This window comes from Sorex fumeus, unplaced genomic scaffold (genome assembly GCF_029834395.1).
Source record: "Sorex fumeus unplaced genomic scaffold, SorFum_2.1 ptg000110l, whole genome shotgun sequence".
Taxonomy (NCBI): domain Eukaryota; kingdom Metazoa; phylum Chordata; class Mammalia; order Eulipotyphla; family Soricidae; genus Sorex; species Sorex fumeus.
Window position 1 is genome coordinate 1737759 of NW_026606167.1, and position 27508 is coordinate 1765266.

At 55.4% G+C, this 27508-nt stretch overlaps 7 protein-coding genes across 7 annotated transcripts; all 7 read left to right on the forward strand.

Annotated features, from left to right (window-relative positions):
- The first annotated feature begins 118 nt into the window (after window positions 1-118).
- On the forward strand, window positions 119-874 carry LOC130043011 (hemoglobin subunit alpha-like). Its single transcript, XM_056135316.1, has 3 exons — window positions 119-228; window positions 326-530; window positions 670-874. The coding sequence occupies exons 1-3, from the start codon at window positions 134-136 to the stop codon at window positions 796-798; spliced, it is 429 nt and encodes a 142-aa protein (XP_055991291.1). The 5' UTR covers window positions 119-133; the 3' UTR covers window positions 799-874.
- A 1974-nt stretch (window positions 875-2848) lies between these two features.
- LOC130043010 (hemoglobin subunit alpha-like) lies at window positions 2849-3603 on the forward strand. Its single transcript, XM_056135315.1, has 3 exons — window positions 2849-2958; window positions 3056-3260; window positions 3399-3603. The coding sequence occupies exons 1-3, from the start codon at window positions 2864-2866 to the stop codon at window positions 3525-3527; spliced, it is 429 nt and encodes a 142-aa protein (XP_055991290.1). The 5' UTR covers window positions 2849-2863; the 3' UTR covers window positions 3528-3603.
- A 2006-nt stretch (window positions 3604-5609) lies between these two features.
- On the forward strand, window positions 5610-6346 carry LOC130043012 (hemoglobin subunit alpha-like). Its single transcript, XM_056135318.1, has 3 exons — window positions 5610-5717; window positions 5804-6008; window positions 6146-6346. The coding sequence occupies exons 1-3, from the start codon at window positions 5623-5625 to the stop codon at window positions 6272-6274; spliced, it is 429 nt and encodes a 142-aa protein (XP_055991293.1). The 5' UTR covers window positions 5610-5622; the 3' UTR covers window positions 6275-6346.
- Window positions 6347-8750: 2404 nt separating this feature from the next.
- Window positions 8751-9499, forward strand: LOC130043016 (hemoglobin subunit alpha-like). Its single transcript, XM_056135322.1, is given in 3 exon segments — window positions 8751-8860; window positions 8946-9150; window positions 9296-9499. Coding segments are annotated over 3 exon segments (429 nt in total). The 5' UTR covers window positions 8751-8765; the 3' UTR covers window positions 9425-9499.
- A 7682-nt stretch (window positions 9500-17181) lies between these two features.
- Window positions 17182-17941, forward strand: LOC130043005 (hemoglobin subunit alpha-like). Its single transcript, XM_056135311.1, has 3 exons — window positions 17182-17323; window positions 17407-17611; window positions 17736-17941. Exons 1-3 carry the CDS (start codon window positions 17229-17231, stop codon window positions 17862-17864), a joined length of 429 nt encoding a protein of 142 aa, XP_055991286.1. The 5' UTR covers window positions 17182-17228; the 3' UTR covers window positions 17865-17941.
- Window positions 17942-21856: 3915 nt separating this feature from the next.
- Window positions 21857-22616, forward strand: LOC130043004 (hemoglobin subunit alpha). The gene is made up of 3 exons (XM_056135310.1): window positions 21857-21999; window positions 22083-22287; window positions 22412-22616. The coding sequence occupies exons 1-3, from the start codon at window positions 21905-21907 to the stop codon at window positions 22538-22540; spliced, it is 429 nt and encodes a 142-aa protein (XP_055991285.1). The 5' UTR covers window positions 21857-21904; the 3' UTR covers window positions 22541-22616.
- Window positions 22617-24497: 1881 nt separating this feature from the next.
- LOC130043009 (hemoglobin subunit theta-1-like) lies at window positions 24498-25154 on the forward strand. Its single transcript, XM_056135314.1, has 3 exons — window positions 24498-24644; window positions 24736-24940; window positions 25026-25154. The coding sequence occupies exons 1-3, from the start codon at window positions 24550-24552 to the stop codon at window positions 25152-25154; spliced, it is 429 nt and encodes a 142-aa protein (XP_055991289.1). The 5' UTR covers window positions 24498-24549.
- The last annotated feature ends 2354 nt before the right edge of the window (window positions 25155-27508 follow it).

A 27508-nucleotide genomic window follows, 5' to 3' on the forward strand; every position in this document is an offset into this window, starting at 1 on the left:
CGCCCACCCCAAGCTCCTCAGCTAATGAGCGGGGCCCAGGAGGGCGCGCCCTGAGTGCCCCAGCATAAAAGTCGCTCTCACCGCCGGCCGCTCGCACATTCTGGTCGCGAGGCTGACTCAGAAGAAACCCACCATGGTGCTCTCCTCCCACGACAAGATCAACATCAAGGCCGCCTGGGACAAGGTCGGCGGCCAGGCCGGCAAATACGGTGCAGAGGCCCTGGAGAGGTGAGGACCCCGGCAGGGTGGGCCCCCCGGCCAGGCGCCACCTCACCAGCTTGGGCCAGCCCATCTCACCCACCCGCCCACCCTGTTCTCCCTGCAGAACCTTCGCGGCTTTCCCCACCACCAAGACCTACTTCCCCCACTTCGACCTGAGACCCGGCTCTGCCCAGGTCAAAGACCATGGCAAGAAGGTGGCTGATGCGCTGACCAAGGCCGTGGGCAACCTGGAGGACCTGCCCGGTGCGCTGTCCGCACTGAGCGACCTGCATGCTCACAAGCTGCGTGTGGACCCCGTCAACTTCAAGGTGGGCGTGCTGGCCTCGGGGGGGGGGGGGGGTGGGGATTGGTGGTGTGGGCAGGACAGAAGCACAGGGGCTACCAGAGGCAGGGACCCGGCGCTGGGCCTGCACTCCCCCACTGACCCCACTCCTCCCCTCCCCGCAGCTCCTGAGCCACTGCCTGCTGGTGACCCTGGCCAGCCACCACCCTGAGGAATTCACTCCCGCCGTCCACGCCTCCCTGGACAAGTTCTTGGCCTCCGTGAGCACCGTGCTGACCTCCAAGTACCGTTAAGCTGGAGCCGGCTATCGTGCCCCTGCCGGGGGCCTCCCTCACTTCCTGAGTCTGAATAAAGCCTGATTTGGCTGCAGTGTGTTTGTGTGTGCTTGGCTTCTCTGGGCTCGAACGGTGGGGGTGGGTGGGAGGGGTAGGCGTGGGGTGGTCCCTTACTGCCGGCCTCTAGGGCACCACAGGGATCCTTCCCAGCAGGAGCAGAGGGACCAGGGAATGGGCAGATCAGACAGTCTCCTCTCCCCACGCCCACTGCCTGGGAACAATGGGCAGACACCCACCAGGAGAAATTAGAGACCTGGGCCGTAGCCCTGGGAAGGGACAGACTACCAATGGTAACTCTAGTTGACAGTTAGGGGACCCTCTTCTGAAGTTTCTCTGACTAGAACAGGACCCTTTGAAGCAATCCAGTGCAGATTCATCCACGAAGCAGAAATGGCCTAAGGGCTGGAAAGTTTCACACGCAGGAAGCTTGGTCCCTGTGGCCCTAGAAGCAATCTCAGAGTACAATGTCCCAGCACCATCGGTGTGGCCTCCCAAATAACCACAAATGAACAAGAATATTGGGGAACAAAGGAAAACAGACCAGAGAGACTTCTCTGAGTCCCTCTCCTCTTATATCTGGACAAACCCCAAAGTGCTCGGGGTTACTCCTCTTTCTGCACTCAGAATCACTAGTGGTGGTGCTTTGGGGACCATATGGGATTCCAGGGATCTAACCCAGGTCGGCGGTGTGTTAGGCAAGTTCCTTCCCAATTTACTACTGCTCCAGCCCTATGAGCCTTCTCCTTATCAAGGATGAAGTGGGGGAGCAGGCCCCAAGCCCCAGAATCCCCTGGGATCCCAGCAGTCAGCTGGAAGATGAGGAAGGGCAGAGGCAAGCTTGTTGGAGGTGGCCTAGTTGCAACAGCACAGATCCAGTGTGTCTGGACCTCCTGCCTCCCCCGCTCTGTACCCCACTCTGCAGTGGGGGGCAGGTGTCTGCCAGCACTGCCCGCACAGACTCATGCCAGGACCTAGCCCGTTCCCCACCCCACAGCCACGCTCCGCCCAACGTCTCCTCCCTACCTTGGGATGAACAGGTGGCTCATACTTAGATCCTAAGGACATTCATCTCCAGGGCAATAAATAACTGTTTGGGGAGCATGTGAGTTAGGGTCGCTCCTCTGGTTTGGGTGCAAGACTCTGAATAGCTGGCAGCTATGCTTTCCTATGAGCCACTCTTCCTCTGCTCTACAACCAATTAATTTTTATTCGAAATAGGAAAACAGGCTGGAGAGGTTGCCCGCAGCTGACCATCCCTGGCACTCCATATGGTCCCCCGAACACTACCAGGAGTGATCCCAGAGTATAGAGGCAGGATTAGCCCTGAGCACATCGGGTGTGGCCCAAACATAGAAAAACACAAGAGGGTGAGGGAGCATGTCCCGCTTGCAGCTGACCCCAGATAACTATTGGAACCACAAGCTCCCTAAGCATAGCTGGGGACTGGATGTAGCCCATAGACTGGACGCAGCCTATTCCAATCCATAGATTGTCAAGCCCACCAGACTTGAGCTATGCCACATCCTGAGAGCCTCACACTGAACCACCAGCCAGGGTGACACCACTTGGGAGCCCACCTCGGACACTACAGGCTATGCCTGGGAGCTGACACCTCCCACTGTCGAAGCAGAAAGGTTTGGAGGATTGTCAACATGGACTAGTTAGGGTTCTTGATGCTAAGAAAGATTCGAAGAGAAGGAGCTTTTTTCGCCTCAAAACCGTGTATCCCAATTCTACCTATCCACACTCGGGAGCCACCCCGCCCCAAAGCAGCCAGTTCAAATGCGAGCAAGCAAGGAGTGTGTGAGGCTGAGATAATAGTAACGGCAGAGCCAGAGGACCCTAAGGCGCTGATGGACCCACAGCCCGTATTCCAGGGTGCCTAGGAGCCGCCCACCCCAAGCTCCTCAGCTAATGAGCGGGGCCCAGGAGGGCGCGCCCTGAGTGCCCCAGCATAAAAGTCGCTCTCACCGCCGGCCGCTCGCACATTCTGGTCGCGAGGCTGACTCAGAAGAAACCCACCATGGTGCTCTCCTCCCACGACAAGATCAACATCAAGGCCGCCTGGGACAAGGTCGGCGGCCAGGCCGGCAAATACGGTGCAGAGGCCCTGGAGAGGTGAGGACCCCGGCAGGGTGGGCCCCCCGGCCAGGCGCCACCTCACCAGCTTGGGCCAGCCCATCTCACCCACCCGCCCACCCTGTTCTCCCTGCAGAACCTTCGCGGCTTTCCCCACCACCAAGACCTACTTCCCCCACTTCGACCTGAGACCCGGCTCTGCCCAGGTCAAAGACCATGGCAAGAAGGTGGCTGATGCGCTGACCAAGGCCGTGGGCAACCTGGAGGACCTGCCCGGTGCGCTGTCCGCACTGAGCGACCTGCATGCTCACAAGCTGCGTGTGGACCCCGTCAACTTCAAGGTGGGCGTGCTGGCCTCGGGGGGGGGGGGGGTGGGGATTGGTGGTGTGGGCAGGACAGAAGCACAGGGGCTACCAGAGGCAGGGACCCGGCGCTGGGCCTGCACTCCCCCACTGACCCCACTCCTCCCCTCCCCGCAGCTCCTGAGCCACTGCCTGCTGGTGACCCTGGCCAGCCACCACCCTGAGGAATTCACTCCCGCCGTCCACGCCTCCCTGGACAAGTTCTTGGCCTCCGTGAGCACCGTGCTGACCTCCAAGTACCGTTAAGCTGGAGCCGGCTATCGTGCCCCTGCCGGGGGCCTCCCTCACTTCCTGAGTCTGAATAAAGCCTGATTTGGCTGCAGTGTGTTTGTGTGTGCTTGGCTTCTCTGGGCTCGAACGGTGGGGGTGGGTGGGAGGGGTAGGCGTGGGGTGGTCCCTTACTGCCGGCCTCTAGGGCACCACAGAGATCCTTCCCAGCAGGAGCAGAGGGACCAGGGAATGGGCAGATCAGACAGTCTCCTCTCCCCACGCCCACTGCCTGGGAACAATGGGCAGACACCCACCAGGAGAAATTACACCACGAGAAATTAGTGACCTGGGCCGTAGCCCTGGGAAGGGACAGACTACCAATGGTAACTCTAGTTGACAGTTAGGTGACCCTCTTCTGAAGTTTCTCTGACTAGAACAGGACCCTTTGAAGCAATCCAGTGCAGATTCATCCACGAAGCAGAAATGGCCCAAGGGCTGGAAAGTTTCACATGAAGGAAGCTTGGTCCCTTTGACCATAGGAGCAATCTCAGAGTACAAAGTCCCAGCACCATCTGTATGGCTTCCCAAATAACCACAAATGAACAAGAATATTGGGGGAGAAAGGAAAACAGGAAAGCAGAACAGACCACAGAGCCTTCTCTGAGTCCCTCCCCTTTATATTTGGCCAAGCCCCAAAATGCTCAGGGTTACTCCTATTTCTGCACTCAGAATCACTACTGGTGGTGATTTGGGGATCATATGGAATTCCAGGGATCTAACCTGGGTCGGCACCGTTTAAGGCAAATGCCTTCCCCATTTACCATTGCTGAACCCTATAAGCCCTCTCCTTATCGAGGATGAAGTGGGGGAGCAGGCCCCAAGCCCCAGCATGCCCTGAGGACCCAGCTGTCAGCTGGAAGATGAGGAAGGGCAGAGGCCAGCTTGTTGGAGGTGGCCTAGTTGCAACAGCACAGATCATAATCGTGTGTCTGGACCTCCTGCCTCCCCCGCTCTGCACCCCACTCTGCAGTGAGGGCAGGTTTCTCCCAGCACTGCCCGCACAGACTCATGCCAGGATCTAGCTCGTACCCGCCCAACCTCTCCTCCCTGCCATGGAATGAGCAGTTGGATAGATCCCAAAAACATTCATCTCCAGGGACTTTGTACTCTGAGATTGCTCCCCAAAATAACTGTTTGGGATGGATATGAGTTGGGGGTCCCTCCTCTGGTTTGGGTGCAAGACTCTGAATAGCTGGCAGCTGTGCCTTCTTCATGAGCCACTATTCCTCTGCTCTACAACCAATTCACTTTTACTTCGACATAGAAAAACACAGCCTGGAGAGGTTGCCCGCAGCTGAACATCACCGGCACTCCTTATGGTCCCCCGAATACTACCAGGAGTAATCCCGGAACACAGAGGCATGATGAAGCCCTGAGCACCATCGGGTGTGGTCCAAACATAGAAAAACACAAGAGGGTTAGGGCGCATGTCCTGCTTGCAGCTGACCCCAGATAACAATTGGCACCACAAGCCCCCGAAGCATAGCTGGGGACTGGATGCAGCCTTTAGACTGGACGCAGCCTTTGACAATCCATAGATTGTCAAGACCACCAGCTTGAGCTGTACCATATCCTAAGAGCCTTACACTGAACCACCAGCCAGAGTGACACCACTTGGGAGACACCCCCAACGCCACAAGCTATGCCTGGGAGCTGACACCTCCGACAGTTGAAACAGGAAGGTTTGGAGGATTGTCAACATGGACTAGTTAGGGTTCTTGCTGCCAAGCAAGATTCGATGCTAAGGAGCTTTTTTCACCTAAAAACCGTGTATCCCAATTCTACCTATCCACACTCGGGAGCCACCCCGCCCCAAAGCAGCCAGTGCAAACGCGAGCGAGCTAGGAGTGTGTGTGGCTGAGATAATAGTAACGGCAGAGCCAGAGGACCCTAAGGCGCTGATGGACCCACAGCCCGTATTCCAGGGTGCCTAGGAGCCGCCCACCCCAAGCTCCTCAGCTAATGAGCGGGGCCCAGGAGGGCGCGCCCTGAGCGCCCCAGCATAAAAGTCGCTCTCACCGCCGGCCGCTCGCACATTCTGGTCGCGAGGCTGACTCAGAAGAAACCCACCATGGTGCTCTCCTCCCACGACAAGATCAACATCAAGGCCACCTGGGACAAGGTCGGTGGCCAGGCCGGCAACTATTGTGCAGAGGCCCTGGAGAGGTGAAGACCCCGCCAGGGTGGGGGCCCCCTCGCACAGTCCGCGGCCGGCTCATCTCACCCACCCACCTCCCCTGTTCTCCCCGCAGGACCTTCGCGGCTTTCCCCACCACCAAGACCTACTTCATCCACTTCAACCTGATACTCGGCTCCGCCCAGGTCAAAGACCATGGCAAGAGGGTGGCTGATGCACTAACCAAGGCCGTGGGCAATCTGGACGACCTGCCTGGCGCCCTGTCTGAGCTGAGTGACCTACACGCTCACAAGCTGCGTGTGGACCCTGTCAACTTCAAGGTGGGTATGCTGGCCGGAAGGGTGGGGGGACTGTGGGATGGTGGTGCGGGCGGAGCAGAAGCACCAGGGGTACCAGAGGCAGGGACCCAGGGCTGGGCTGGCACTCCCTGCTGACCCCACTCCTCCCCTCCCCGCAGCTCCTGAGCCACTGCCTGCTGGTGACCCTGGCCTGCCACCACCCTGAGGAATTCACTCCCTCTGTCCACGCCTCCCTTGACAAGTTCTTGGCCACCGTGAGCACCGTGCTGACCTCCAAGTACCGTTAAGCTGGAGCCAGCTACCCGTGCCCCTGCCGGGGGCCTCCCTCACTTCCTGAGTCTGAATAAAGCCTGATTGGGCTGGAGCGATAGCACAGCGGTAGGGCGTTTGCCTTGCACGCAGCCAACATGGCCGACCCGAGTTCGATTCCTCCGCCCCTCTCAGAGAGCCCGGCAAGCTACCGAGAGTATCTCGCCCGCATGGCAGAGCCTGGCAAGCTCCCCGTGACGTATTCAATATGCCAGATACAGTAACAACAAAGTCTCCAATGGAGACGTTACTGGGCCCGCTCGAGCAAATCGATTATCAACGGGAGGGCCTTTACTTTACTTGGCTGCAGTGTGTATGTGTGTGCCTGGCTTCTCTGGAGTCGAATGGGCGGAGTGGGGTGGGTCCAATTCTTCGGCCTCAGGGCCCCACAGGGATGCTTCCCAGCAGGAGCAGAGGGAAGGGGGAGTGGGCTGATGGGACAGTCTCCTCTCACCATGCTCACTGCCTGGGAACAGCGGGCAGACACCCACCAGGAGAAATTAGTGACCTGGGCCATAGCCCTGGGAAGGGACAGACTACCAATGGTACCCCTAGTTGACAATTAGGGCACCGTCTTCTGAAGTTTCTCTGACTAGACAGGACCCTTTGAAGCAATCCAGTGCAGATTCATCCACAAAGCCAAGATATCTTAAGGGCTGTAGAGTTTCACACATAAGAAGCTTGGTCCCTGTGGCCCTATGAGCAATCTCAGAGTACAAAGTCCCAGCACCATTGGTGTGGCCTCCCAAATAACTACAAATGAACAAGAATATGGGGAACAAAGGAAAAAAGGAAAGCAGAACGGACCAGAGAGCCTTCTCTGAGTCCCTCTCCTTTATATTTGGCCAAACACCGAGGTGCTCTGCACTCGAAATCACTACTGGTGGTGCTTTGGGGACCATATGGGATTCCAGGGGTCTAACCCGGGTCAGCGGCATTTAAGGCAAGTGCCTTCCCCATTTACTATTGCTCCATCCCCATGAGCCCTCTCCTTATCAAGGATGAAGTTGGGGAGCAAGTCCCAAGCCCCAGCATTCCCTGGGGACCCAGCAGTCAGCTGGAAGACGAGGAAGGGCAGAGGCCAGCATGTTGGAGGTGGCCTAGTTCCCACAGCTCAGATCATAATCGTGTGTCTGGACCTCCTGCCTCCCCAGTTCTGTACCCCACTCTGCAGTGAGGGCAGGTGTCTCCCAGCATTGCCCGTACAGACTCATGCCAGGACCTAGCCCGTTCCCCACCCCCCGCCGCCAGCCCACCTCTCCCCCCTCCCACGGGATGAGCAGGTGGCTCACACTTAGATTCCAAGGACATTCATCTCTAAGGCAGTAAATAAAAGTTTGGGGAGAATATGAGTTGGGGTCACTCCTCTGGTTTGGGTGCAAGACTCTGAATAGCTGGCAGCTGTGCCTTCTTCATGAGCCACTATTCCTCTGCTCTACAACCAATTCATTTTCACTTCGACATAGAAAAACACAGCCTGGAGAGGTTGCCCGCAGCTGACCATCCCTGGCACTCCATATGGTCCCCCGAATACTACCAGGAGTAATCCCAGAGCACAGAGCAGGATGAAGCCCTGAGCACCATCGGGTGTCGTCCAAATATAGAAAAAGACAAGAGGGTGAGGGAGCATGTCCCGCTTGCAGCTGACCCCAGATAACTATTGGCACCACAAGCCTTCTAAGCATAGCTGGGGACTGGATGTAGCCCTTAGACTGGACGCAGCCTTTTTTTTTTTTTTTTGCTTTTTGGGTCACACCTGGCAATGCACAGGGGTTACTCCTGGCTCATGCACTCAAGAATTGCTCCTGGCAGTGCTCAGGGAACCATATGGGATGCTGGGAATCGAACCGGGGTCGGCTGCGTGCAAGGCAAACGCCCTACCTGCTGTGCTATCGCTCCAGCCCCTGGATGAAGCCTTTGACAATCCACAGATTGTCAAGACCACCAGATGTGAGCTATGCCACATCCTGAGAGCCTAACACTGAACCACCAGCCAGGGTGGCACCACTTGGGAGCTCACCTCTGACTCCACAGCTCCCTATGCCTGGGAGCTGACACCTTCCACTGTTGAAGCAGAAAGGTTTGGAGGATTGTCAACATGGACTAATTAGGGTTCTTGATGCTAAGCAAGATTTGATGCTAAGGAGCTTTTTTCACCCAGAAACCGTGTATCCCAATTCGACCTATCCACACTCGGGAGCCACCCCACCCCAAAGCAGCCAGTGCAAACGTGAGCGAGCAAGGAGTGTGTGTGGCTGAGATAATAGTAACGGCAGAGCCAGAGGACCCTAAGGCGCTGATGGACCCACAGCCCGTATTCCAGGGTGCCTAGGAGCCGCCCACCCCAAGCTCCTCAGCTAATGAGCGGGGCCCAGGAGGGCGCGCCCTGAGCGCCCCAGCATAAAAGTCGCTCTCACCACCGGCCGCTCGCACATTCTGGTCGCGAGGCTGACTCAGAAGAAACCCACCATGGTGCTCTCCTCCCACGACAAGATCAACATCAAGGCCGCATGGGACAAGGTTGGCGGCTAGGCCTGCAACTAAGGCTCAGAGGCCCTGGAGAGGTGAGGACCACGCCAGGGTTGGGGCCCCCTCGCACAGTCCGGGGCAAGCTCATCTCACGCCCCCCCCCCTCCGTTCTCCTCGCAGGACCTTCGCGGCTTTCCCCACCACCAAGACCTACTTCCCCCACTTTGACCTGAAACCCGGCTCCGCCCAGGTCAAAGACCATGGCAAGAAAGTGGCTGATGCGCTGACCAAGGCCGTGGGCAACCTGGACGACCTGCCTGGCGCCCTGTCCACGCTGAGCGACCTGCACGCTCACAAGCTGCGTGTGGGCCTCGTCAACTTCAAGGTGGTCATGCTGGCTGGTGGGCAGGGATTGTGGGTGGGGTGGGGGATGGTGGTGCGGGCGGGGCAGAAGCTCAGGGGGTACCTGTGGCAGGAACCCGTCACTGGGCCGGCACTCCCTGCTGACCCCACTCCTCCCCTCCCCGCAGCTCCTGAGCCACTGCCTGCTGGTGACCCTGGCCTGCCACCACCCTGAGGAATTCACTCCCGCCGTCCACGCCTCCCTGGACAAGTTCTTGGCTACCGTGAGCACCGTGCTGACCTCCAAGTACCGTTAAGCTGGAGCTGGCTACCCGTGCCCCTGCCAGGGGCCTTCCTCACTTCCTGAGTCTGAATAAAGCCTGATTGGGCTGTAGTGTGTGTGTGTGTGTGTGTGTGTGTGTGTGTGTGTGTGTGTCTGGCTTCTCTGGCATCGAATGGGGGACGTGGGGTGGGGCTGGTTCTGCTGGTCTTTAGGGCCCCACAGGGATCCTACCCAGCAGAAGCAGATGGAAGGGAGAGTGGGCTGATGAGATAGTCTCCTCTCACCACGGCCACTGCCTGGGAAAGTGGGCAGATGCCCACCAGGGGAAATTAGTGATCTGGGCCATAGGCCTGATAAGGGACAGACTACCAATGGTACCTCTAGTTGACAGTTAGGGGACCCTCTTCTGAAGTGTCTCTGACGGGAACAGGACCCTTTTGAAGAAATCCAGTGCAGATTCGTCCATGAAGCCTAGATGGCCCAAGGGCTGTAGAGTTTCACACACAGGAATCTTAGTCCCTGTGGCCCTGGAAGCAATCTCAGAGTACAACGTCCCAGCACCATCGGTGTGGCCTCCTAAATAATGACAAATGAACAAGAATATGGGGGAACCGGGGCATGGTGCCGCCAGCTGGTCAATCTGCACTTGTGAGGCGAGTGCATCAGCAGCCTGATGGCACCTTTAGACTTCCAGATACTCCTAAATTGCTGTTGTGCCTTTGGCCAGACCCCAAAAACTTGGGCAAAGTTTACCAAGAAAGTAAACTGCCAAAAGTTAGGTATATGGGAAACACACCCACAAATGACCTCCAGCTCAGCTACAGAATTGGAGGCATGGCCTCTATGGTTTCTGATTGAACTGCTTAATGGCCATGATCCCAGAGACTCAGAAACAAATCTTGAAACCCAGCGGCTTTGGCAGAAATGCATCCGGTCCCTGCAGTAGGTTACCGGTGCTAGGCCTACCCAGGTGGAAATAGGTTTTGTGCCTTGGCCTGTTCCCTCTGGCTGCCCGGAGGCTGCCATCCTCCAGAGGTCACTGGACAGTCAGGTTTGGGCCCGCAGTGACCTGACATTTTGGGCCTCACAGGATAGGGGTGGAACCAGTCCTGTCCTCCCCACCCCAATGAGACCCCAAGTCATCACCCACGAATGGCCTCTCTGACTCCTGATCAAGCTGCTTAATGGCCATGATCCCAGAGACTCAGAAACAAATTTCGAAACCCAGCGGCTTTTGGCAGAAATGTGTCTGGACCCCACAGTAGGTTACTGTCGCTGGGCCACCCCAGGGGGGAAAGGGTGTCGTCCCTCCTCCTGCTTCCCCCTGGCGGCTCGGTGGCCGTCATCCTCCAGAGGCCATCGGACAGTCAGGTTTGGGCCCACAGTGACGAGACATTTTGGGCCTCATGGAATGGGAGTGGAGCCGGTCCTGTCCTTCCTACCCCGAGATCCCAAGTCACCGCCCAAGAACGGCCTTTCTGGATCCTGATCAAGCTGCTTAATGGCCATGATCCCAGAGACTCAGGAGCAAATCTCGGAACCCATCAGGTTTTGGCAGAAATCCCTCCAGATTTAAGTGTTAAAATTTCAGAATTTCAGGGGCCGGAGCAATAGCATAGCGGGTAGGGCATTTGCCTTGCACACGGCTGACCTGGGTTCGATCCCCGGCATCCCATATGGTCCCCCAAGCACCGCCAGGAGTAATTCCTGAGTGCAGAGCCAGGAATAACCCCTGAGAATAGCTGGGTGTGACCCAAAAAGAAAAAATAAAGAAAAAAAAGTTCAGAATTTCAAAATCGCGTGGCCACTACTGCAGTCACATGACATCATATGTTATTCATAACCAGCAATAGAAAACAAATTGTCTACGATTGTCTTTTCAGCAGATCTGAGTGTTGGGGTAAAATCTCAAATAATAATGGTGGGTCTGGTGTCAAAATATTGAATGTGATCAAAGTAGAGAGAGAGAGTAATGTGGAAATCATCTGCCCCACAGGTAGGGGGAGGGTGTGGGATGGGGGTATACTGGGGCTTCTGGTGGTGGAGAATGGGCACTGGTGAAGGTACGAGTGTTTCATTGTATGACCAAAACTTAAACCCGAAAGCTTTGTAACTTCTCTCACGGTGATACAATAAATAAAATTATAACAAATGAAAAAAAAGTAAGGTGGAGTTCATGCACAATCCAATCAGCTAATCAGTGGCTGAATAAATAGCAGTACTCCTACATAAAAAAAGAATATGGGGGAACAAAGAAAAACAGGAAAGCAGAACAGACCAGAGAGCCTTCACTGAGTCCCTCTCCTTTATATTTGGCCAAACATCGAGGTTCTCTGCACTCGAAATCACTACTGGTGGTGCTTTGGGGACCATATGGGATTCCAGGGACTCTAACCCAGGTCGGCAGTGTTTAAGGCAAATGCCTTCCCCATTTACTGTTGCTCCAGCACCGTGAGCCCTCTCCTTATCGAGTATGAAGTGGGGGAGCAGGCCCCAAGCCCCAGCATCCCCGGAAGACCCAGCTGTCAGCTGGAAGATGAGGAAGGGCAGAGGCCAGCATGTTGGAGGTGGCCTAGTTCCCACAGCTCAGATCATAGTCATGCGTTTGCACCTCCTGCCTCCCCAGCTCTGCACCCCCACTCTTCAGTGGGGACAGGTGTCTCCCAGCACTGCCCACACAGCACAGGACTTAGCCTGTTTCCCCCCCCTCCCCAGCCAACCTCCCCGCCCTCCCATGGGATGAGCAGGGGGTCACACTTAGATCCCAAGGACGTTCATCTCTAGGGCAGTAAATAACTGTTTGGGGAGGATGTGAGTTGGGGTCGCTTCTCTGGTTTGGGTGCAAGACTGTGAATAGCTGGCAGCTGTGCCTTCTTCACGAGCCACTCTTCCTCTGCTCTACAACCAATTCATTTTGACTTCGACATAGAAAAACACAGCCTGGAGAGGTTGCCTGCAGCTGATCATCCCTGGCACTCTATATTGTCCCCCAAATACTACCAGGAGTGATCCTGGATCACAGAGGCAGGATTAAGCCCTTAGCACCATCAGGTGTGGTCCAAACATAGAAAAACAAAATAGGGTGACTGAGGATGTCCCGCTTGCAGCTGACCCCAGATAACTATTGGCACCACAAGCCTTCTAAGCATAGCTGGGGACTGGTTGCAGCCCTTAGACTGGACGCAGCCTTTGACAATTCATAGATTGTCAAGCCCACCAGACTTGAGCTATGCCACATCCTCAGAGCCTTACACTGAACCACCAGCCAGGGTGGCACCACTTAGGAGCCCACCCCCGACTCCACAAAATAAAAACCATTGGGAAAGAAACTGAAATTCATTCCTGCTTTATCTCTTCTTGCATTCTCACATACACATCTTTTTAACTTATGGCTCCTATCCTATTATGAGTGAACACAGTGATATATTTGAACGCACAACTTTTTTGGTCAAAAATATCGTGAAGATTGGAGGGATATTATAGTATTTAGGGCACTTTCCTTGCTCAAGGCTGACTCCCCAGCTCCTTCCCTAGCCTGAACACCCATATGGTGCTCCAGCCCTTTCAGGAGTGATTCCTGAGCACAGAGCCAGAAGTAAGCCCTTAGAATTGCTGGATATGGCCCCTGTCTCAAAAAATACCAACAACCCCATTAAAAAATGGGGCAATGAAATCAACAGAAACGAACAGGAAGTTTCTCAAAGAAGAAATCTGAATGGCTAAAAGCACATGAGAAAGTGCTCTACATCATTAATCATCAGGGAGATGCATATCCAAACAGCAATGAGATATCATTTCACACCTCAGAGACTGGCCCACATGCAGAAGAACAAAAGCAACCGATGTTGGGGCAGATGTGGTGAGAAAGGGACCCTCCTTCATTGCTGGTGGGAATGCCAAATGGTTCAGCCCTTTTGGAAAACAATATAGACGATTCTCAAAAATTTAGAAATTGAGCTCCCATTTGACCCAGCAATACCACTCCTGGGAATATATCCCAGAGAGGCAAAAAATTATAGTCAAAGCAACATCTGCACTTGTTTGTTCATTGCAGCACTGTTTACAATAGCTAGAATCTGGAAAAACCTGAGTGCCTGAGAACAGATGACTGGTTAAAGAAACTTTCGTACATCTACACAATGGAGTACTATGTAGCTGCTAGAAAAGATGATCACTTGATATCCCATTACTCATTGATTTGCTCGAGCAAGCACCAGTAATGTCTCCATTTGTCCCTGTTGCGTGCTAGTGTAGCCCAATGGCGTCTGCTCGTTCTAGGAACACAAAGAGCCTCAAACCAATCATTCAGAGTCTTGACGAAGAAGTCTGACCATCTCATAGATGGGCGGCCACGCGATCTTTTGACGTCCCATGGAATTCAGTCGGTAATGGCTCCAGTCCAGCGGTCGTCTCTAAATCTCATTACATGTCCAGCTCATCTGATTTTTGACACCTTGGCAAACGAGACAGCATCCCTGATTCTTGAGCACTGACGGAGGTCGGAACTCCGGATTCTTTCTCTCATTTGAGTGAAGCGTGATACTCCAAGCATAGCTCTTTCAATTCCTCTTTAAGAGACCTGAATAGTGCTCTCATCCTGTTTTCACAGGGTCCAGGTCTCTGAGGCGTATGTTAATGCAGGAAAAACAGTGGAATCAAAGAGATGTGCTCGGAGCTGGAGGTTCTTTGTCCTCTTAGCTATTACTTCAATGCTTTTGAAGGCGTTCCAAGCTGCTCTCTTCCTCCTGTGCAACTCAGGTGCCAGGTCATTCATCATGTTGACTTCTCGACCTAGGTACACATAACTGTTGCATTCGGAGATGGTCGTTCTGTTGAGAGCGAATGAACATCAGGAACAAGACTGTTTCTCATGAACATTGTCTTTGTGAGATTCAGCTGTAATCCGACCTTTCCACACTCATGGTCGAAGTCAGTCAGCATTTGTGCCGCTTGGCTAATGTTTGGTGTTATTAGAACGATGTCGTCAGCAAAGCAGAGGTGGTGTGGTTGCCAACCATCTATCTTCACTCCCATTCCTTCCCATTTCAGTTGTCACATGACATTCTCAAGGGTGGCATTGAAGAGTTTTGGTGAAATAGTATCACCCTGCCAAACCCCTCTCTTGACATCGATGATCACTTCTTTGTAGAATGGAGAGATCCTGGTATTGAATCCATAATACAGCTCATGGAATATCCTATGTATTGAGTTTGAATGCCCTGTTTGGCTAGGGCTTTTTTTGTGGTTATCTTTCTCTTGGCCTTCCTCACACAATCATGCAGGTGCTGAACCAGTCGATCGTATTCCTCGTCAATGTTGTCAATGATGGCATCTTCCCATGTTGCCGCAACAGAGTCAAAGAGCTCCCAGTTGGTGGTCGTTCTGGGAGTTCTCTTCTTAAACTTTGCAGTCCTTTCTCCCCGCTCTGTGAAGTAGAATTTTGCACGAAGGAGATGGTGGTCCGATCCCATTTGGAATTTTGGGACAACAGCGACATCGGTCAGGCAAAACCGTCAATTGAATATGATGTGGTCAATTTAATTGTGGAACCGTCCACCAGGAGACTCCCATGTCCAACGTTTAGATCGGCCTTCTGGAACTGTGAGTTACCATGAATGGTCTTGGTCGACATGATGAACTCAGACAGTCTGTCACCCTGTTTGTTCCATTCTAGGCCATGGGTCCCGATATGGAGTTCTCCAGCTGATCTTTTATCTTGGCATTAAAATCACCGAGAATGATCTTGTAGAAGGTGTGGTCTTCTTTATAGAACTTCTCCAGCTCCATATAGAACTTCTCAGTTTCTCCTTCATCATAATGGATGTTGGTGCGTAGACAACGAAGATAGAAACTGCCGGCAGTGAGCCACATCTAATCAAGTGTAATCGTCCGATTTGGGTTGTTAGGCATTCTAATGAATCAATGTCCATGGCTAAGTTCGTGTTGACAAGGACCCCGACATCACCGATGCCTCTTTTGTCGCATGTTCCGAGGAACAGTCCTTCTCCAGTGTCGAAAACGGCGTGATGTGATTAATGCCTTCTCATCTTGGTCAGACCAATGATGTCGTACTTGATCTTTCATGCTTGTACCATCAGGTCCTCGATGGATGCATCTGATGCCAGCATATGTGCATTGAAAATACAGACAGTCATTTTTGTCTTTCTTTGTTTTGGCAGCCTAGTTTCGGCTTTGAGATTTTTTCAGCCTCTCCTCCCACATCCTTCTCAAGGCTGCCGTATTGGTGGCTCCTTCAGGGTCAGGGAAATGAGACCCATTGTATTTACTGGATTTGGCATATCGAATACACCACGGATAGCTTGCCAGGCTCTGCCGTGCGGGTGGGATACTCTCGGTAATCTGAAAACACAAATAAACTTTACAGGTGTTCCTATTCAGGCATATGTGCTGGTATGATACCCTCAGTAGCCTGCCAGGTTCTCTGAGAGCAAGAACTAGAGAATAAGAAGTTTGGTGTTATAGTCTCTGGATCCTGGCCATTGATGGAGTTACACGGCAGTTGGTAGGTATAACTGTCTAGCTACTGGAAGATGGGGGAGCTGGGTGGAGGAGGCCCAGTCTCGAACCGAGCAGGCTTGGAGATCTCAGCCCCGGGTCCTGCACACCTGGGTTCCTCTGCCGGTTTCTTCATGTGTGAGGCTCATCCAAGCGTGTGGAGAGTGGTCTCAGCATGGCTTTGGCTGGTTCCTGGAGGTCTTCAGCTGTCAGGGCTCTGCTCTGAGCAGAGAGGGAAATTCAACCCGCTTTCCTCCAAGGGGCCCTGGTGAGGACAGCCAGGCACGGGGGCAGGAGATTCTGCTTTGTTCTCTTCCGGGAGGTTGGTGTTATAGTCTCTGGATCCTGGCCATTGACAGGGTTACACGGCAGTTAGAAAAGATGAAGTCATGAAATTTACATACAAGTGGTACTACATGGAAAGTATCATGCTAAGAGAAATGAATCAGAAAGAAAGGGACATACATAGAAAGATTGCATTCATCTGGGTAACATAAAGTAACAAAATAGGAGACTAACACGCAAGAATAGCCGAGATAAGTATCAGGAGGTTTACTCCATGACTTGGAGGCCAGCCGCACATGCTAGGGGAAAAGGCAGCTCAGATAGAGAAGGGAGCACCAAATAAAGAGTGTTGGGAGTATCCTCCCAGTATGGGAGCTGCATGTTGAAAGTAGACTATAGACTGAATATGATTGCCACTCAATGCCTTTTTTGAAAACCACAGCATCCAAAAGGAGAGAAGGAACAAAAGGGAATGACCTGCCACAGAGGCCGGGTGGGTTGGGGTATGGGGGGTGGGAGGGATACTGGGATCAGTGATGGTGGAGAATGGGCACTGGTGGAGGGATGGGTACTTGATCATTGTATAACTGAAACCCAAGCACAAAAATCTGTAAGTCTACAACTGTACCTCATGGTATTTCACTAATAAAAATTTTAAAAAATACCAACATACTGGGGCAGAGGATGTGGTAAAACTGATAGAACAGGTCCCCGAGCCGCAAGCCTGGGACGACTTCGGAATAGCCAGGGATGCGCAGGGATGCGCAGGGGCCCTCGGAAAACCGCATCACAGAGGATACGCAGACCCGACCGGCCCGCCTGCAGTCCGCTACTGGGGAGCATCTAGGAGGGACCCGGCCTCCACCCCGGGCGCCTCACCTCACCCCACCCGCGCAGGCCCGCCTCGTGCACGCCCGCCCCGCGTCAGCCAATGAGCGCGGCCCGCGAGGCCGCGCCCCCTGCGCCCGGCTCATAAAAGCCGCTCGCGCTGCCGCTTGCACATTCTGGTCGCAAAGCAGACTCAGAAGAAACCCACCATGGTGCTCTCCGCCAACGACAAGGCCAACATCAAGGCCGCCTGGGACAAGGTCGGCGGCCAGGCCGGCAACTACGGCGCAGAGGCCCTGGAGAGGTGAGGACCCCGCCGGGGTGGGGGCCCACGCACCGCCTTGGGCCGGCCCATCGCACCCACCTGCCCCGCTTTCCTCCCCGCAGGACCTTCGCGTCTTTCCCCACCACCAAGACCTACTTCCCCCACTTCGACCTGAGCCCTGGCTCCGCCCAGGTGAAAGGCCACGGCAAGAAGGTGGCCGATGCGCTGACCAAAGCCGTGGGCAGCCTGGACGACCTGCCCGGCGCGCTGTCCGCGCTGAGCGACCTGCACGCTCACAAGCTGCGTGTGGACCCTGTCAACTTCAAGGTGGGCGTGCTGGCCGGCGGGGGGGCCGGAGTACGGGCGGGGCAGGGGCACAGGGGGTCCCGGAAGCGAGGACCTGGCGCTGGGTCGGCACTCTCCGCTGACCCCACTCCTCCCCTCCACGCAGCTCCTGAGCCACTCCCTGCTGGTGACCCTGGCCAGCCACCACCCTGCGGATTTCACTCCTGCCGTCCACGCCTCCCTGGACAAGTTCTTGGCCACCGTGAGCACCGTGCTGACCTCCAAGTACCGTTAAGCTGGAGCCAGCTACCCGTGCCCCTGCCGCGGGCCTCCCTCACTTCCTGAGTCTGAATAAAGCCTGATTTGGCTGCAGTGTGTGTGTGTGCCTGACTTCTCTGAGGTAGAACGGGGGTGTGGGGTGGGGCTGGTTCTGCTGGCTCTAGGGCTCAACAGGGATCCTTTCCAGCATGAACAGAGGGAAGGGGGAGTGGGCGGATGAGACAGTCTCCTCTCACTACAGCCACTGCTTAGGAACAGCAGGCAGACACCCACCACAGGAAATTAGTGACCCTGGCCATAGCTCTGGGAAGGGACAGACTACTTCTAGCTGACAGTTAGGGGACCCTCTTCTGAAGTTTCTCTGACTAGAACAGGCCGATCCTCGAAGCAATCCAGTGCAGATTAATCCAGGCAGCAGAGATTGCCAAGGGTTGGAGAGTCTCACACGCAGGAAGCTTGGTCCCTGTAGCCCTAAAAGCAATCTCAGTACAACATCCCAGTACCATTGGTGTGGCCTCCCAAATAACCACAAATTAACAAGAATACGGGGGGAGGAAGGAAAACAGGAAAGCCGAACAGACCACAGAGCCCTCTCTGAGTCCCTCTCCTTTTACATTTGGCCAAACCCTGAGGTCCTAGGGGTTACTCCTGTTTCTGCACTCAGGAATCACTACTGGTGGTGCTTGGGGGACCATATAGGATTCCAGGGCTCTAACCCAGGTCGACGGCATTTAAGGCAAGTGCCTTCCCCATTTACTACTGCTCCAGCCCCATGAGCCCTCACCGTTCGAGAATGAAGTGGGGAGCAGGCCCCAAGCCCCAGCTTTCCCTGGGGACCCAGCTTTCAGCTAGAAGGTGAGGAAGGGCAGAGGCCAGCATGTTGGAGGTGGCCTAGTTCCCACAACACATCCTGATCATGTGTCTGCACCTCATTTCCCCCCAGCCAACCTCCCAGTACTCCCATGGGATGAGCAGGTGACTCACACTTAGATCCCAAGGACAATCGTCTCTAGGGCAGTAAATAACATTTGGGGGGAGGATGTGAGTTGGGGGGTCGTTCCTCTGGTTTGGGTGCAAGACTTGAATAGCTGCCAGCTGTGCCTTCTTCATGAGCCACTTTTCCTCTGCTCTACAACCAATTCACTTTAACTCCGAAATAGAAAAACACAGCCTGGATAGTTGCCCGCAGCTGACCATGCCTGGCACTCCATATGGTCCTCTGAATACTACCAGGAGTGATCCCGGAGCACAGAGGCAGGATTAAGCCCTGAGCTCCATCAGGTGTGGTCCAAACATAGAAAAACACAAGAGGGTTAGGGAGCATATCCTGCTTGCAGCTGACCCCAGATAACTATTGGCACCACAAGCCCCCTAAGCATAGCTGGGGACTGGATGCAGCCTTTAGACTGGACGCAGTCTTTGACATTCCACAGAGCCTTACACTGAACCACCAGCCAGGGTGGCAGTACTTGGGTGCTCATCCCCGACTCCACAAAATAAAAACCATTGGGAAAGAAACTGAAATTTATGCCTGCTTTATCTCTCCTTTCACTCTCACATACACATCTTTTTAACTTATTGGCTCCTATCCTGTGCTGGGTGAACACAGTGATATCTCTGACCACACAACTTTTTTGGCCAAAAATATCATGAGGACTGGACGATAGCATAGTGTGTAGGGCGCTTGCCTTGCTCAAGGCTGACTCCCAGGCTCCTTCCCTAGCCTGAACACCCATATGGTGCTCCAGTTCCTTTAGGCGTGATTCCTGAGCACAGAGCCAGAAGTAAGCCCTTAGAATTGCTGGATCTGGTCCCTGTCTCAAAAAATACCAACATACTGGGGCAGAGGACGTGGTAAAACTGATAGAACATGTATTTTTATATGTTCAAGATCCTTGGTTTGATTCTTGGCCCTACATATCCCCCAGAATGCTGACTGTGACACCCCACAACATTAAATAAATAATTTAAAAATATATATACAGCATCATACCACCCGGCCTGACACACCCCTGAGTGTGGTACCAGCTTAGCACTGCTGCCCCGCCCTGGCCCTGTGCCTGACTGAGCCTGGGGGTGCCTCCCATCACCACTGGGTGTGTGATCCCTTCAAAAAAATATCATCAAACCAGCAATATTTGCCTGAAGCCCAAACTCTTATGGAACGACCTCCTTATTCTCGTCCAGCCAGTTCAATCCAGTTGCTTTCATTTCACAGACTGTCATATCTTTATTTCTGTTATTTTACTATTTGTTACCTGTTATTATTTTCATAACTCATTTGTCTTTTCCTTCTACACATGTCAAAACTCTTCCCATACCAATAATGCGAAGCATAAAGGCTGGAGAGATGGCCCAAGTGGTGGGGGACATGCCATTATGTGGAAGGCACCATGTGCGCCCCAGTGCCAATGGAAGTGACCTCTGAGCTCCAAAGACACCCACAAGCATAGTGCCCCTTGTTCCCTGGGCACCACTGAATGTGACCCCTAGAGAAATAATGTGCACCTTGGCTGAGGTGTGTTCCCCAGTGTGACTTCAAAAGGATCAGGGGCCAAGGCACTGGCGCATGATGCAGCAGGAGGGTTGTCCGACCTGAGGTGTCTTGTGCCTCAAGAACCCAGGTGTTCGTTGCTCTTTTCCTTCAGAGTCAGATGGGGTCTGAGGCTCAGGACAGGCTCAGGAAAGGAGCTGAGTTGGAGGGCAGCAGAACTTATGAGAATGCCCGGGTAGAGAGAAGCCCCGAGGCAGAGCCAGGGAGACAGGACAGAGCCTTGACCTGTCCTGGTGCTTCTCTGTCTGGGTCACTGGGTCACCTTTAGAGTCACTCCCTCCAGACATAGGGGTCATGGCTGGAGAAGATTCAGAAGATGAAAGGGGGGAATTGAAGGATGCTGTTCCCCCCCCTTCCTCTCTCTATTTTTTTTGGGGGGTCACACTTGGTAATGCTCAGAGGTTACTCCTGGCTCTGACCTCAGGAATCACTCCTGGCAGATGTGGGGAACCATATGGGATTCCTGGGATCAAACCGGGGGTAACTGTGTGCAAGGCAAGAGCCCTACCTGCTTCACTATGGTTCCAGCCCCATCTTTCTCTTTAGTCTCAAGAAAGGACACATCATTCCCTGGTTCCTTTGCTCCCCAAATTCTAATGTCCCGCCCTGTCAGTCCTCTCTTCACCCCACTTGTTACCAGTAAGGGATCTGTGCCAGTGGAATTACAGCCCCTTCCCATTCTTGGCCTCACTCTCTGTCCCTCCCCTGAAAGCGCCCGAATGCACCCCTGGCCTTTCTGGGCCTGGGACTCCTTGCGGGATGGTTTATACTTCTGCCCCTAACACAGAGGCACAGGGATCCTGCCGCGGTGCTCGCTAGCTGTTGCCCTGGGACAACTACGGGAGCCCGGGTTGTGTGTGTGAACCCCAGGCCCTGGGGGGAGGTAGAGTGGAGCGCTCACACCCTCCGAAACAGGCGTCCCTGGGCTGGGCAGTCCGGGGCGGCCCTGGTGAAGGAGCCACAGCCCAAGCCAGTCCCGCTAACTCCCCTCCTGGGATCGGTCACGGTCTGGCTCTGGGGGTGGGAGCGCCAGGGGAAGCTGGCCCTGGAGGGCTGCGGTTGGGAGTCTGGGAGGGACAGGGGGACGCGGCCCTTTCGCTTTGCCCTGAAGTCGGCCTTGCTTTCCAGCACAGTCACGGCTCCTGCCTGGGTTCTGCCCAAGGCCAACAGGTCCCCGAGCCGCAAGCCTGGGTGCGCGGCGGGCGCCTCCGGAACGGCCGGGGATGCGCAGGGGCCCTCGGGGAACACAGGCCCTCGTATCACAGAGTATACGCCGACCCGACCGCCGCCCCCTCCCCCTCCCCCCGTAGCCAGCTTAGTGGGGTGCATCTCGAGGGACTCAGCCTCCGCCCCGAGCGCCCCACCTCACCCTCGCACGCCCGCCCCGCGCCAGCCAATGAGCGCGGCCCGCGAGGCCGCGCCCCCTGCGCCCGGCTCATAAAAGCCGCTCGCGCAGCCGCTTGCACATTCTGGTCGCAAAGCAGACTCAGAAGAAACCCACCATGGTGCTCTCCGCCAACGACAAGGCCAACATCAAGGCCGCCTGGGACAAGGTCGGCGGCCAGGCCGGCAACTACGGCGCAGAGGCCCTGGAGAGGTGAGGACCCCGCCGGGGTGGGGGCCCACGCACCGCCTTGGGCCGGCCCATCTCACCCACCTGCCCCGCTTTCCTCCCCGCAGGACCTTCGCGTCTTTCCCCACCACCAAGACCTACTTCCCCCACTTCGACCTGAGCCCTGGCTCCGCCCAGGTGAAAGGCCACGGCAAGAAGGTGGCCGATGCGCTGACCAAAGCCGTGGGCAGCCTGGACGACCTGCCCGGCGCGCTGTCCGCGCTGAGCGACCTGCACGCTCACAAGCTGCGTGTGGACCCTGTCAACTTCAAGGTGGGCGTGCTGCCCGGCGGGGGGGCCGGAGTGCGGGCGGGGCAGGGGCACAGGGGGTTCCGGAAGCGAGGACCTGGCGCTGGGTCGGCACTCTCCGCTGACCCCACTCCTCCCCTCCACGCAGCTCCTGAGCCACTGCCTGCTGGTGACCCTGGCCAGCCACCACCCTGCGGATTTCACTCCTGCCGTCCACGCCTCCCTGGACAAGTTCTTGGCCACCGTGAGCACCGTGCTGACCTCCAAGTACCGTTAAGCTGGAGCCGGCTATCGTGCCCCTGCCCGGGGCCTCCCTCATTTCCTGAGTCTGAATAAAGCCTGATTTGGCTGCAGTGTGTGTGTGTGCCTGGCTTCTCTGGGGTCGATTGGGGGTCGTGGGGTGGGGCCGGTTCTCCTGGCCTCTAGGGTCAGACAGGGACCCTTTCCAGAGGGAGCAGAGGATAGGGGGAGTGGGCGGATGAGACAGTCTCATTACCTGCCCCTTTGCGCCCTTGCCCCTTCACACTTGCCCTTTTGGGCTCACGCTGTACACCCTTGCACTAAAAGTGCCAGTCTCCAGCCCATGAGAGGGGCAATGTGGTGGTTCCTCCTGGGCGAATCCGGCTCAGCACCTCTGTATCTAGAGGCAGAGATACACTGGAAATCTAGATGAAATGAGGGGCCTGTTGGCAGTGCCTGCAGATGCTAGGCAATTTCTTTCCAGAGCCCCTTCCACCTGGTATCACCTTTGGAATGCTCTCTGCGGACATGGTATTTGGGGCCATCACAGTCAGTCCTCGAGCAGGGGTCTGAGCCCAGCTTGCATAGCCTTGCCCTGTGGTGGGCTCTCTGAGACACAGAATACACCTCGGCCAGTAGTATGGGATCTGAGGTGCTTCCTCCCCCAGAGATGCTAAACCCAGTCCAGAGTCCCTGAGAGCAAGTGTCTCTTCTTCCTTGGCCCCAAATGTCCTTGGATAATTGGGAGTCAGTCCCCCACCTCTGGCTTTGAGGCTTTCCAAACAGTAGTTGACTCAGCAAAAGTGCTCAGGGAGAACCACCTGGTTTCACTACTAGGAGAAATGGAGCTCGGACTAACAATGAATCAACTTGAATCTCTATATGTGGTTGAAAGCACAAATATGGTCTCAATAAAATATGACTCAGTTCTAAAAAGCAATGAAATATTGACATAAGCTACGAGATCAAGTCCTTGAAGACAAATGTCCAAAAAAAAATCAATAAACAAAAAATAAAACACAATGACTCGGGAGAGACATTACAGGAGTTAAAATGCTTGCCTTGCATATTGGTCCTGAATGTGGATCACCACCTATGGTCCCTGAACGCAAAACGGAGAGAAGTCCATAGGGACCTCTGGGTGTGGCCCAAGAACCCAAAACAGAATGAAAACAGAAGTCCACATAGTAAATTCAGATAGCAAATTCTGCTATATCGATTTTAGCACATTTTTTAAAAGATGTGAGTGGTGTGGAAGGAGTTCTGAGAGGTTTCAGCTATGCTGCAGCGGGTATGTCCAAGGCACTCAGTGTCTGTTGTCCAAAAAGAACATCTGCTTCTGAAGCCGGAGCGATAGCACAGCGGGTAGGTCGTTTGCCTTGCGCGAGGCCAACCCGGATTAGAATCCCAGCATCCCATATGGTCCCCTGAGCACCGCCAGGAGTAACCCCTGAGCTTCGCCGGGAGTGGCCCAAAAACAAAACAAAACAGAACATCTGCTTCTTTCTTAGTTTTTGAGCCACACTCGGAGGTGCTAGGGGCTGATTCCTGGCTCACTCTTGGAGGTGCTGAGGACCAAACCCGCGTGGGCCACATGCAACCAAGGGTCCTTCCCCCTGTAATATCGCTCTGGCCCCCAAAACACCTACTTCTCACAGGACCCTAGGCCCAAAAAAAGACTTAAGAGAGATATAAAAATTGGTATTCAATGCCCAAATCTGTGTGTGAATGCGATTATGTAATGCTAATAATACAGCGTAAACAGTTGCTTCTTCCATACAGCAGCGAAATGGGGCGTGGAGGCAGGAGCGGTTCATCCCGTCCAAGGTGGGCACGCACCAGCGGTTCATCCCGTCCAAGGTGGGCACGCACCAGCGGTTCATCCCGTCCAAGGTGGGCACGCACCAGGACCGCCTGCGCTGTTCCGGCGCCCCTTGGCGGCCGGAACAGCGCAGGCGCGGGGCGGGGCGGGGCGGGGCGCGGGACCCGGGCGCGGGACGCCGGGCTAGGACACCGGGCTCGGGACGCCGGGCGCAGGGAGCGGCGATGGCTCTGTCCGCGGCCGACCGGGCGGCGGTGCGCGCGCTGTGGAGAAAGATGGGGAGCAACCTGGGCATCTACACGACCGAGGCTCTGGAGAGGTTCGGCCCGGCCCGCGCGCGCACGACCCCAGCCCGCGCCCCTCCCTAGGCCCCGCCCGCGGACGCCCCTCACCGGCGGGCGCCCCCGCAGGTCCTTCGCGGTCTTCCCCTCCACCAAGACCTACTTCCAGCACCTGGACCTGAGCCCCGGCTCCGCGCAGGTGAAATCCCACGGCAAGAAGGTGGCGGACGCGCTGACCGAGGCCGTGGGCAGCTTGGACGATCTGCCCGGCGCGCTGTCCGCGCTGGGCGACCTGCACGCGCACCGGCTGCGTGTGGACCCCACCAACTTCCAGGTGGGCGCGGGGCGCGGGGCGCGGGGCGCCCCCGGTCGCCGGGGCCCTTGGGGGGCGGCGCTCGCGAAGGCTCCTCTCCCCGCAGCTCCTGGGCCACTGCCTGCTGGTCACCCTGGCCCGGCACTACCCCGGCGACTTCGGCCCCGCCATGCACGCCTCGCTCGACAGGTTCCTGCGCTGCGTGTTCGCGGCGCTGCTCGCGCGCTACCGCTGAATAAAGACGCCGATGTGCCGCCTGCCCGTCTGTGCCGCGGGGTGCCGGGCGGCGGGGCGGACCCCGGGGGCGGCGGGCGGCGGGGCGAGGCGGACCCCGGGGGCGGCGGGCGGCGGGGCGGGCCAGGCGGACCCCGGGGGGCGCCGGGCGGAGGACAGTCGGCAGCGCCCCCTCGCGGCGGGGCGGGGCCCTGCAGGCTCTGTTTGTCCAGGCCAAGGCTGGCGATGCGCTGGGGGCTTCCTCCAGGCCCTGCGCCCAGGAATCACTCTGGGGGCTTGGGAGACCCCGTGGGGAGCCCGGAATCGAACCCAGGTCAGCAGCGTGAAAGGCAAGTGCTCTACCCGCTGTACTCCGTCTCCGACACGTTTACTTTTCCGTGGGGAGGCGCACACTCAGCCGCGCTCAGGCCTTATACCGGGCTCCTGGTTCAGGGGTCACTTCCTGAGTGGGCTCTGGGACGATACGAGGTACCGAGTGGTGCCTGGGTCAGCTGCATACAAACCAAACGCCCTCCCCATAGCACTCGCTCCCTGACCCCAGGGTACTTCGTCTGGTGTCTGCGTGATGAGAAGTTCACTCAAGACCCAACCAACCATGCTCCTCCCCCATGTACGTCCCACTTTTCCTGAAATGGTTAAGAGTAGTGCAGTGGGTAAGGCGCTTGTTAATTCCGCCTGTTCTGCTCTGCCCCAAACCATTTTTTTAAAGGGTCCACTCTCCTTCCCTGCCCTCTTTTTTCCTTTTATTTTAGTATTATGATCATATTAGTGGGGGCGAGGAGATGCTTTTACAATAGTGGGATGGCCTGCACTTTCATGATCAGCTGTCTCCCCTGCTAGCTTTGAAGGAGCCAGCTGCTGTTACGGGCTGTCCCGTGGCAAGGGCTGATGCCTTCTGCTGTGGGCATACGAACATGCAGGAGCTTCTCCATGCAGTATGAAGACCAGAGACTGAAGAGTGAGGCTGTGAGGCTGCAGCCTGTCTCCTGACTCCTGGGACTGACAAAATTTGGGGGGGCGGGGGGGGGGGGGTTAGTGGGCACCACACCCAGTGATGCTCATGGCTACTACTAACTCTGCACTCAAGGATCACTTCTACTGGGCTCAAGGGACCAAAGCAGATACAGAGATCGTATGTACAAAATTTGTTTCAGGCAGTTCAGTTTGAGGTGATTCTCACTCATGGGCTACTGAGTCTCTGGCAGGGCAGGATGAAGCTTCCCAGGAGCAGAACACACCCTACTGACCCACAGGGGTGATGTGACCTTATAGGGAGAGGAGCAGGGCCCAGACCAGGGTAGACTAGCCTTGTGTCCAGGCATGTTTTGTGCCCATGGCCTATGCCCATGGCAAGACTCCACAAGGAGGGACAGGCAGCCAGAGGTGTCTTGAGATAAGTGATGCCCTTCTACGTTGTTATATTCTAAAGTATTATATACACAACAGTCTGTACATATTTTGTGTATAACACTGAGCATTTAGAAAATTTGTGGGGCTGGAGTGATAGCATGGTGGGTAGGGCGTTTGCCTTGCACACGGCTGACCCAGTTTCAATTCCCAGCATCCCATATGGTCCCCTGAGCACCACCAGGAGTAATTCCTGAGTGCATGAACCACAAGTAACCTCTGTGCATCGTCAGGTGTAATCCAAAAAGCAAAATAAAATAATAATTGTGTGATCTTGGGGCCAGAGCACTAGTACAGTGGGTACGGCGTCTGCCTTGCCCACAGCCAACCCAGGTTTATTCCCAGCATCCGATATGTCCTTTGAGCACCACCAGAAATAACCCCTGAGCATTGCAAGGTGTGAGCCAAAAAAGAAGAAAAAAAAAAAAAGCGGGGGCTGGAGTGATAGCACAGCGGATAGGGCGTTTGCCTTGCATGCGGCCAACCTGGGTTCGATTCCCAACATCCCATATGGTCCCCTGAGCACCACCAGGGGTAATTCCTGAGTGCAGAGCCAGGAGTAACCCCTGTGCATTGCCGGGTGTGACCTGAAAAGCAAAAAAAAAAAAAAAAGCAATTTGTGTGATCTTAAAAAGAAAAAACTTCATGTAATTCCACCCACAGACTGAACCATTGTTAGACAATGACCTGTTAACTCTAAACGAGAGGTGACAGGTCAGGTTCAACAAGCCTACGGGGAGCAGATGCAGAGGAAGCTGGGTGTGGAAAATACTCAAGAGCAAGAGCATGTGAGCCTGAATTTAGGTCACACCACAGGGCGTTTGAAGACCAGGGACAAGCCATGGGGGCAGTTGGTCCTCCACAGCTTGACTGGGCCCTCGGACACCTGGTGGCAGCCAAGTGCCTGTGCACGTGGCCATTTGCCATCATCTGAGCACTGCACCCAAG

Excerpts from the sequence above, each read along its gene's own strand:
- LOC130043011 (XM_056135316.1), top strand. The coding sequence starts at position 134 with ATGGTGCTCTCCTCCCACGACAAGATCAACATCAAGGCCGCCTGGGAC. Across the intron at positions 229-325 it reads GGTGCAGAGGCCCTGGAGAG|AACCTTCGCGGCTTTCCCCA; the intron begins GTGAGGACCCCG and ends TTCTCCCTGCAG. Across the intron at positions 531-669 it reads TGGACCCCGTCAACTTCAAG|CTCCTGAGCCACTGCCTGCT; the intron begins GTGGGCGTGCTG and ends CCCTCCCCGCAG.
- LOC130043010 (XM_056135315.1), top strand. The coding sequence starts at position 2,864 with ATGGTGCTCTCCTCCCACGACAAGATCAACATCAAGGCCGCCTGGGAC. Across the intron at positions 2,959-3,055 it reads GGTGCAGAGGCCCTGGAGAG|AACCTTCGCGGCTTTCCCCA; the intron begins GTGAGGACCCCG and ends TTCTCCCTGCAG. Across the intron at positions 3,261-3,398 it reads TGGACCCCGTCAACTTCAAG|CTCCTGAGCCACTGCCTGCT; the intron begins GTGGGCGTGCTG and ends CCCTCCCCGCAG.
- LOC130043012 (XM_056135318.1), top strand. The coding sequence starts at position 5,623 with ATGGTGCTCTCCTCCCACGACAAGATCAACATCAAGGCCACCTGGGAC. Across the intron at positions 5,718-5,803 it reads TGTGCAGAGGCCCTGGAGAG|GACCTTCGCGGCTTTCCCCA; the intron begins GTGAAGACCCCG and ends TTCTCCCCGCAG. Across the intron at positions 6,009-6,145 it reads TGGACCCTGTCAACTTCAAG|CTCCTGAGCCACTGCCTGCT; the intron begins GTGGGTATGCTG and ends CCCTCCCCGCAG.
- LOC130043005 (XM_056135311.1), top strand. The coding sequence starts at position 17,229 with ATGGTGCTCTCCGCCAACGACAAGGCCAACATCAAGGCCGCCTGGGAC. Across the intron at positions 17,324-17,406 it reads GGCGCAGAGGCCCTGGAGAG|GACCTTCGCGTCTTTCCCCA; the intron begins GTGAGGACCCCG and ends TCCTCCCCGCAG. Across the intron at positions 17,612-17,735 it reads TGGACCCTGTCAACTTCAAG|CTCCTGAGCCACTCCCTGCT; the intron begins GTGGGCGTGCTG and ends CCCTCCACGCAG.
- LOC130043004 (XM_056135310.1), top strand. The coding sequence starts at position 21,905 with ATGGTGCTCTCCGCCAACGACAAGGCCAACATCAAGGCCGCCTGGGAC. Across the intron at positions 22,000-22,082 it reads GGCGCAGAGGCCCTGGAGAG|GACCTTCGCGTCTTTCCCCA; the intron begins GTGAGGACCCCG and ends TCCTCCCCGCAG. Across the intron at positions 22,288-22,411 it reads TGGACCCTGTCAACTTCAAG|CTCCTGAGCCACTGCCTGCT; the intron begins GTGGGCGTGCTG and ends CCCTCCACGCAG.
- LOC130043009 (XM_056135314.1), top strand. The coding sequence starts at position 24,550 with ATGGCTCTGTCCGCGGCCGACCGGGCGGCGGTGCGCGCGCTGTGGAGA. Across the intron at positions 24,645-24,735 it reads ACGACCGAGGCTCTGGAGAG|GTCCTTCGCGGTCTTCCCCT; the intron begins GTTCGGCCCGGC and ends GCGCCCCCGCAG. Across the intron at positions 24,941-25,025 it reads TGGACCCCACCAACTTCCAG|CTCCTGGGCCACTGCCTGCT; the intron begins GTGGGCGCGGGG and ends CTCTCCCCGCAG.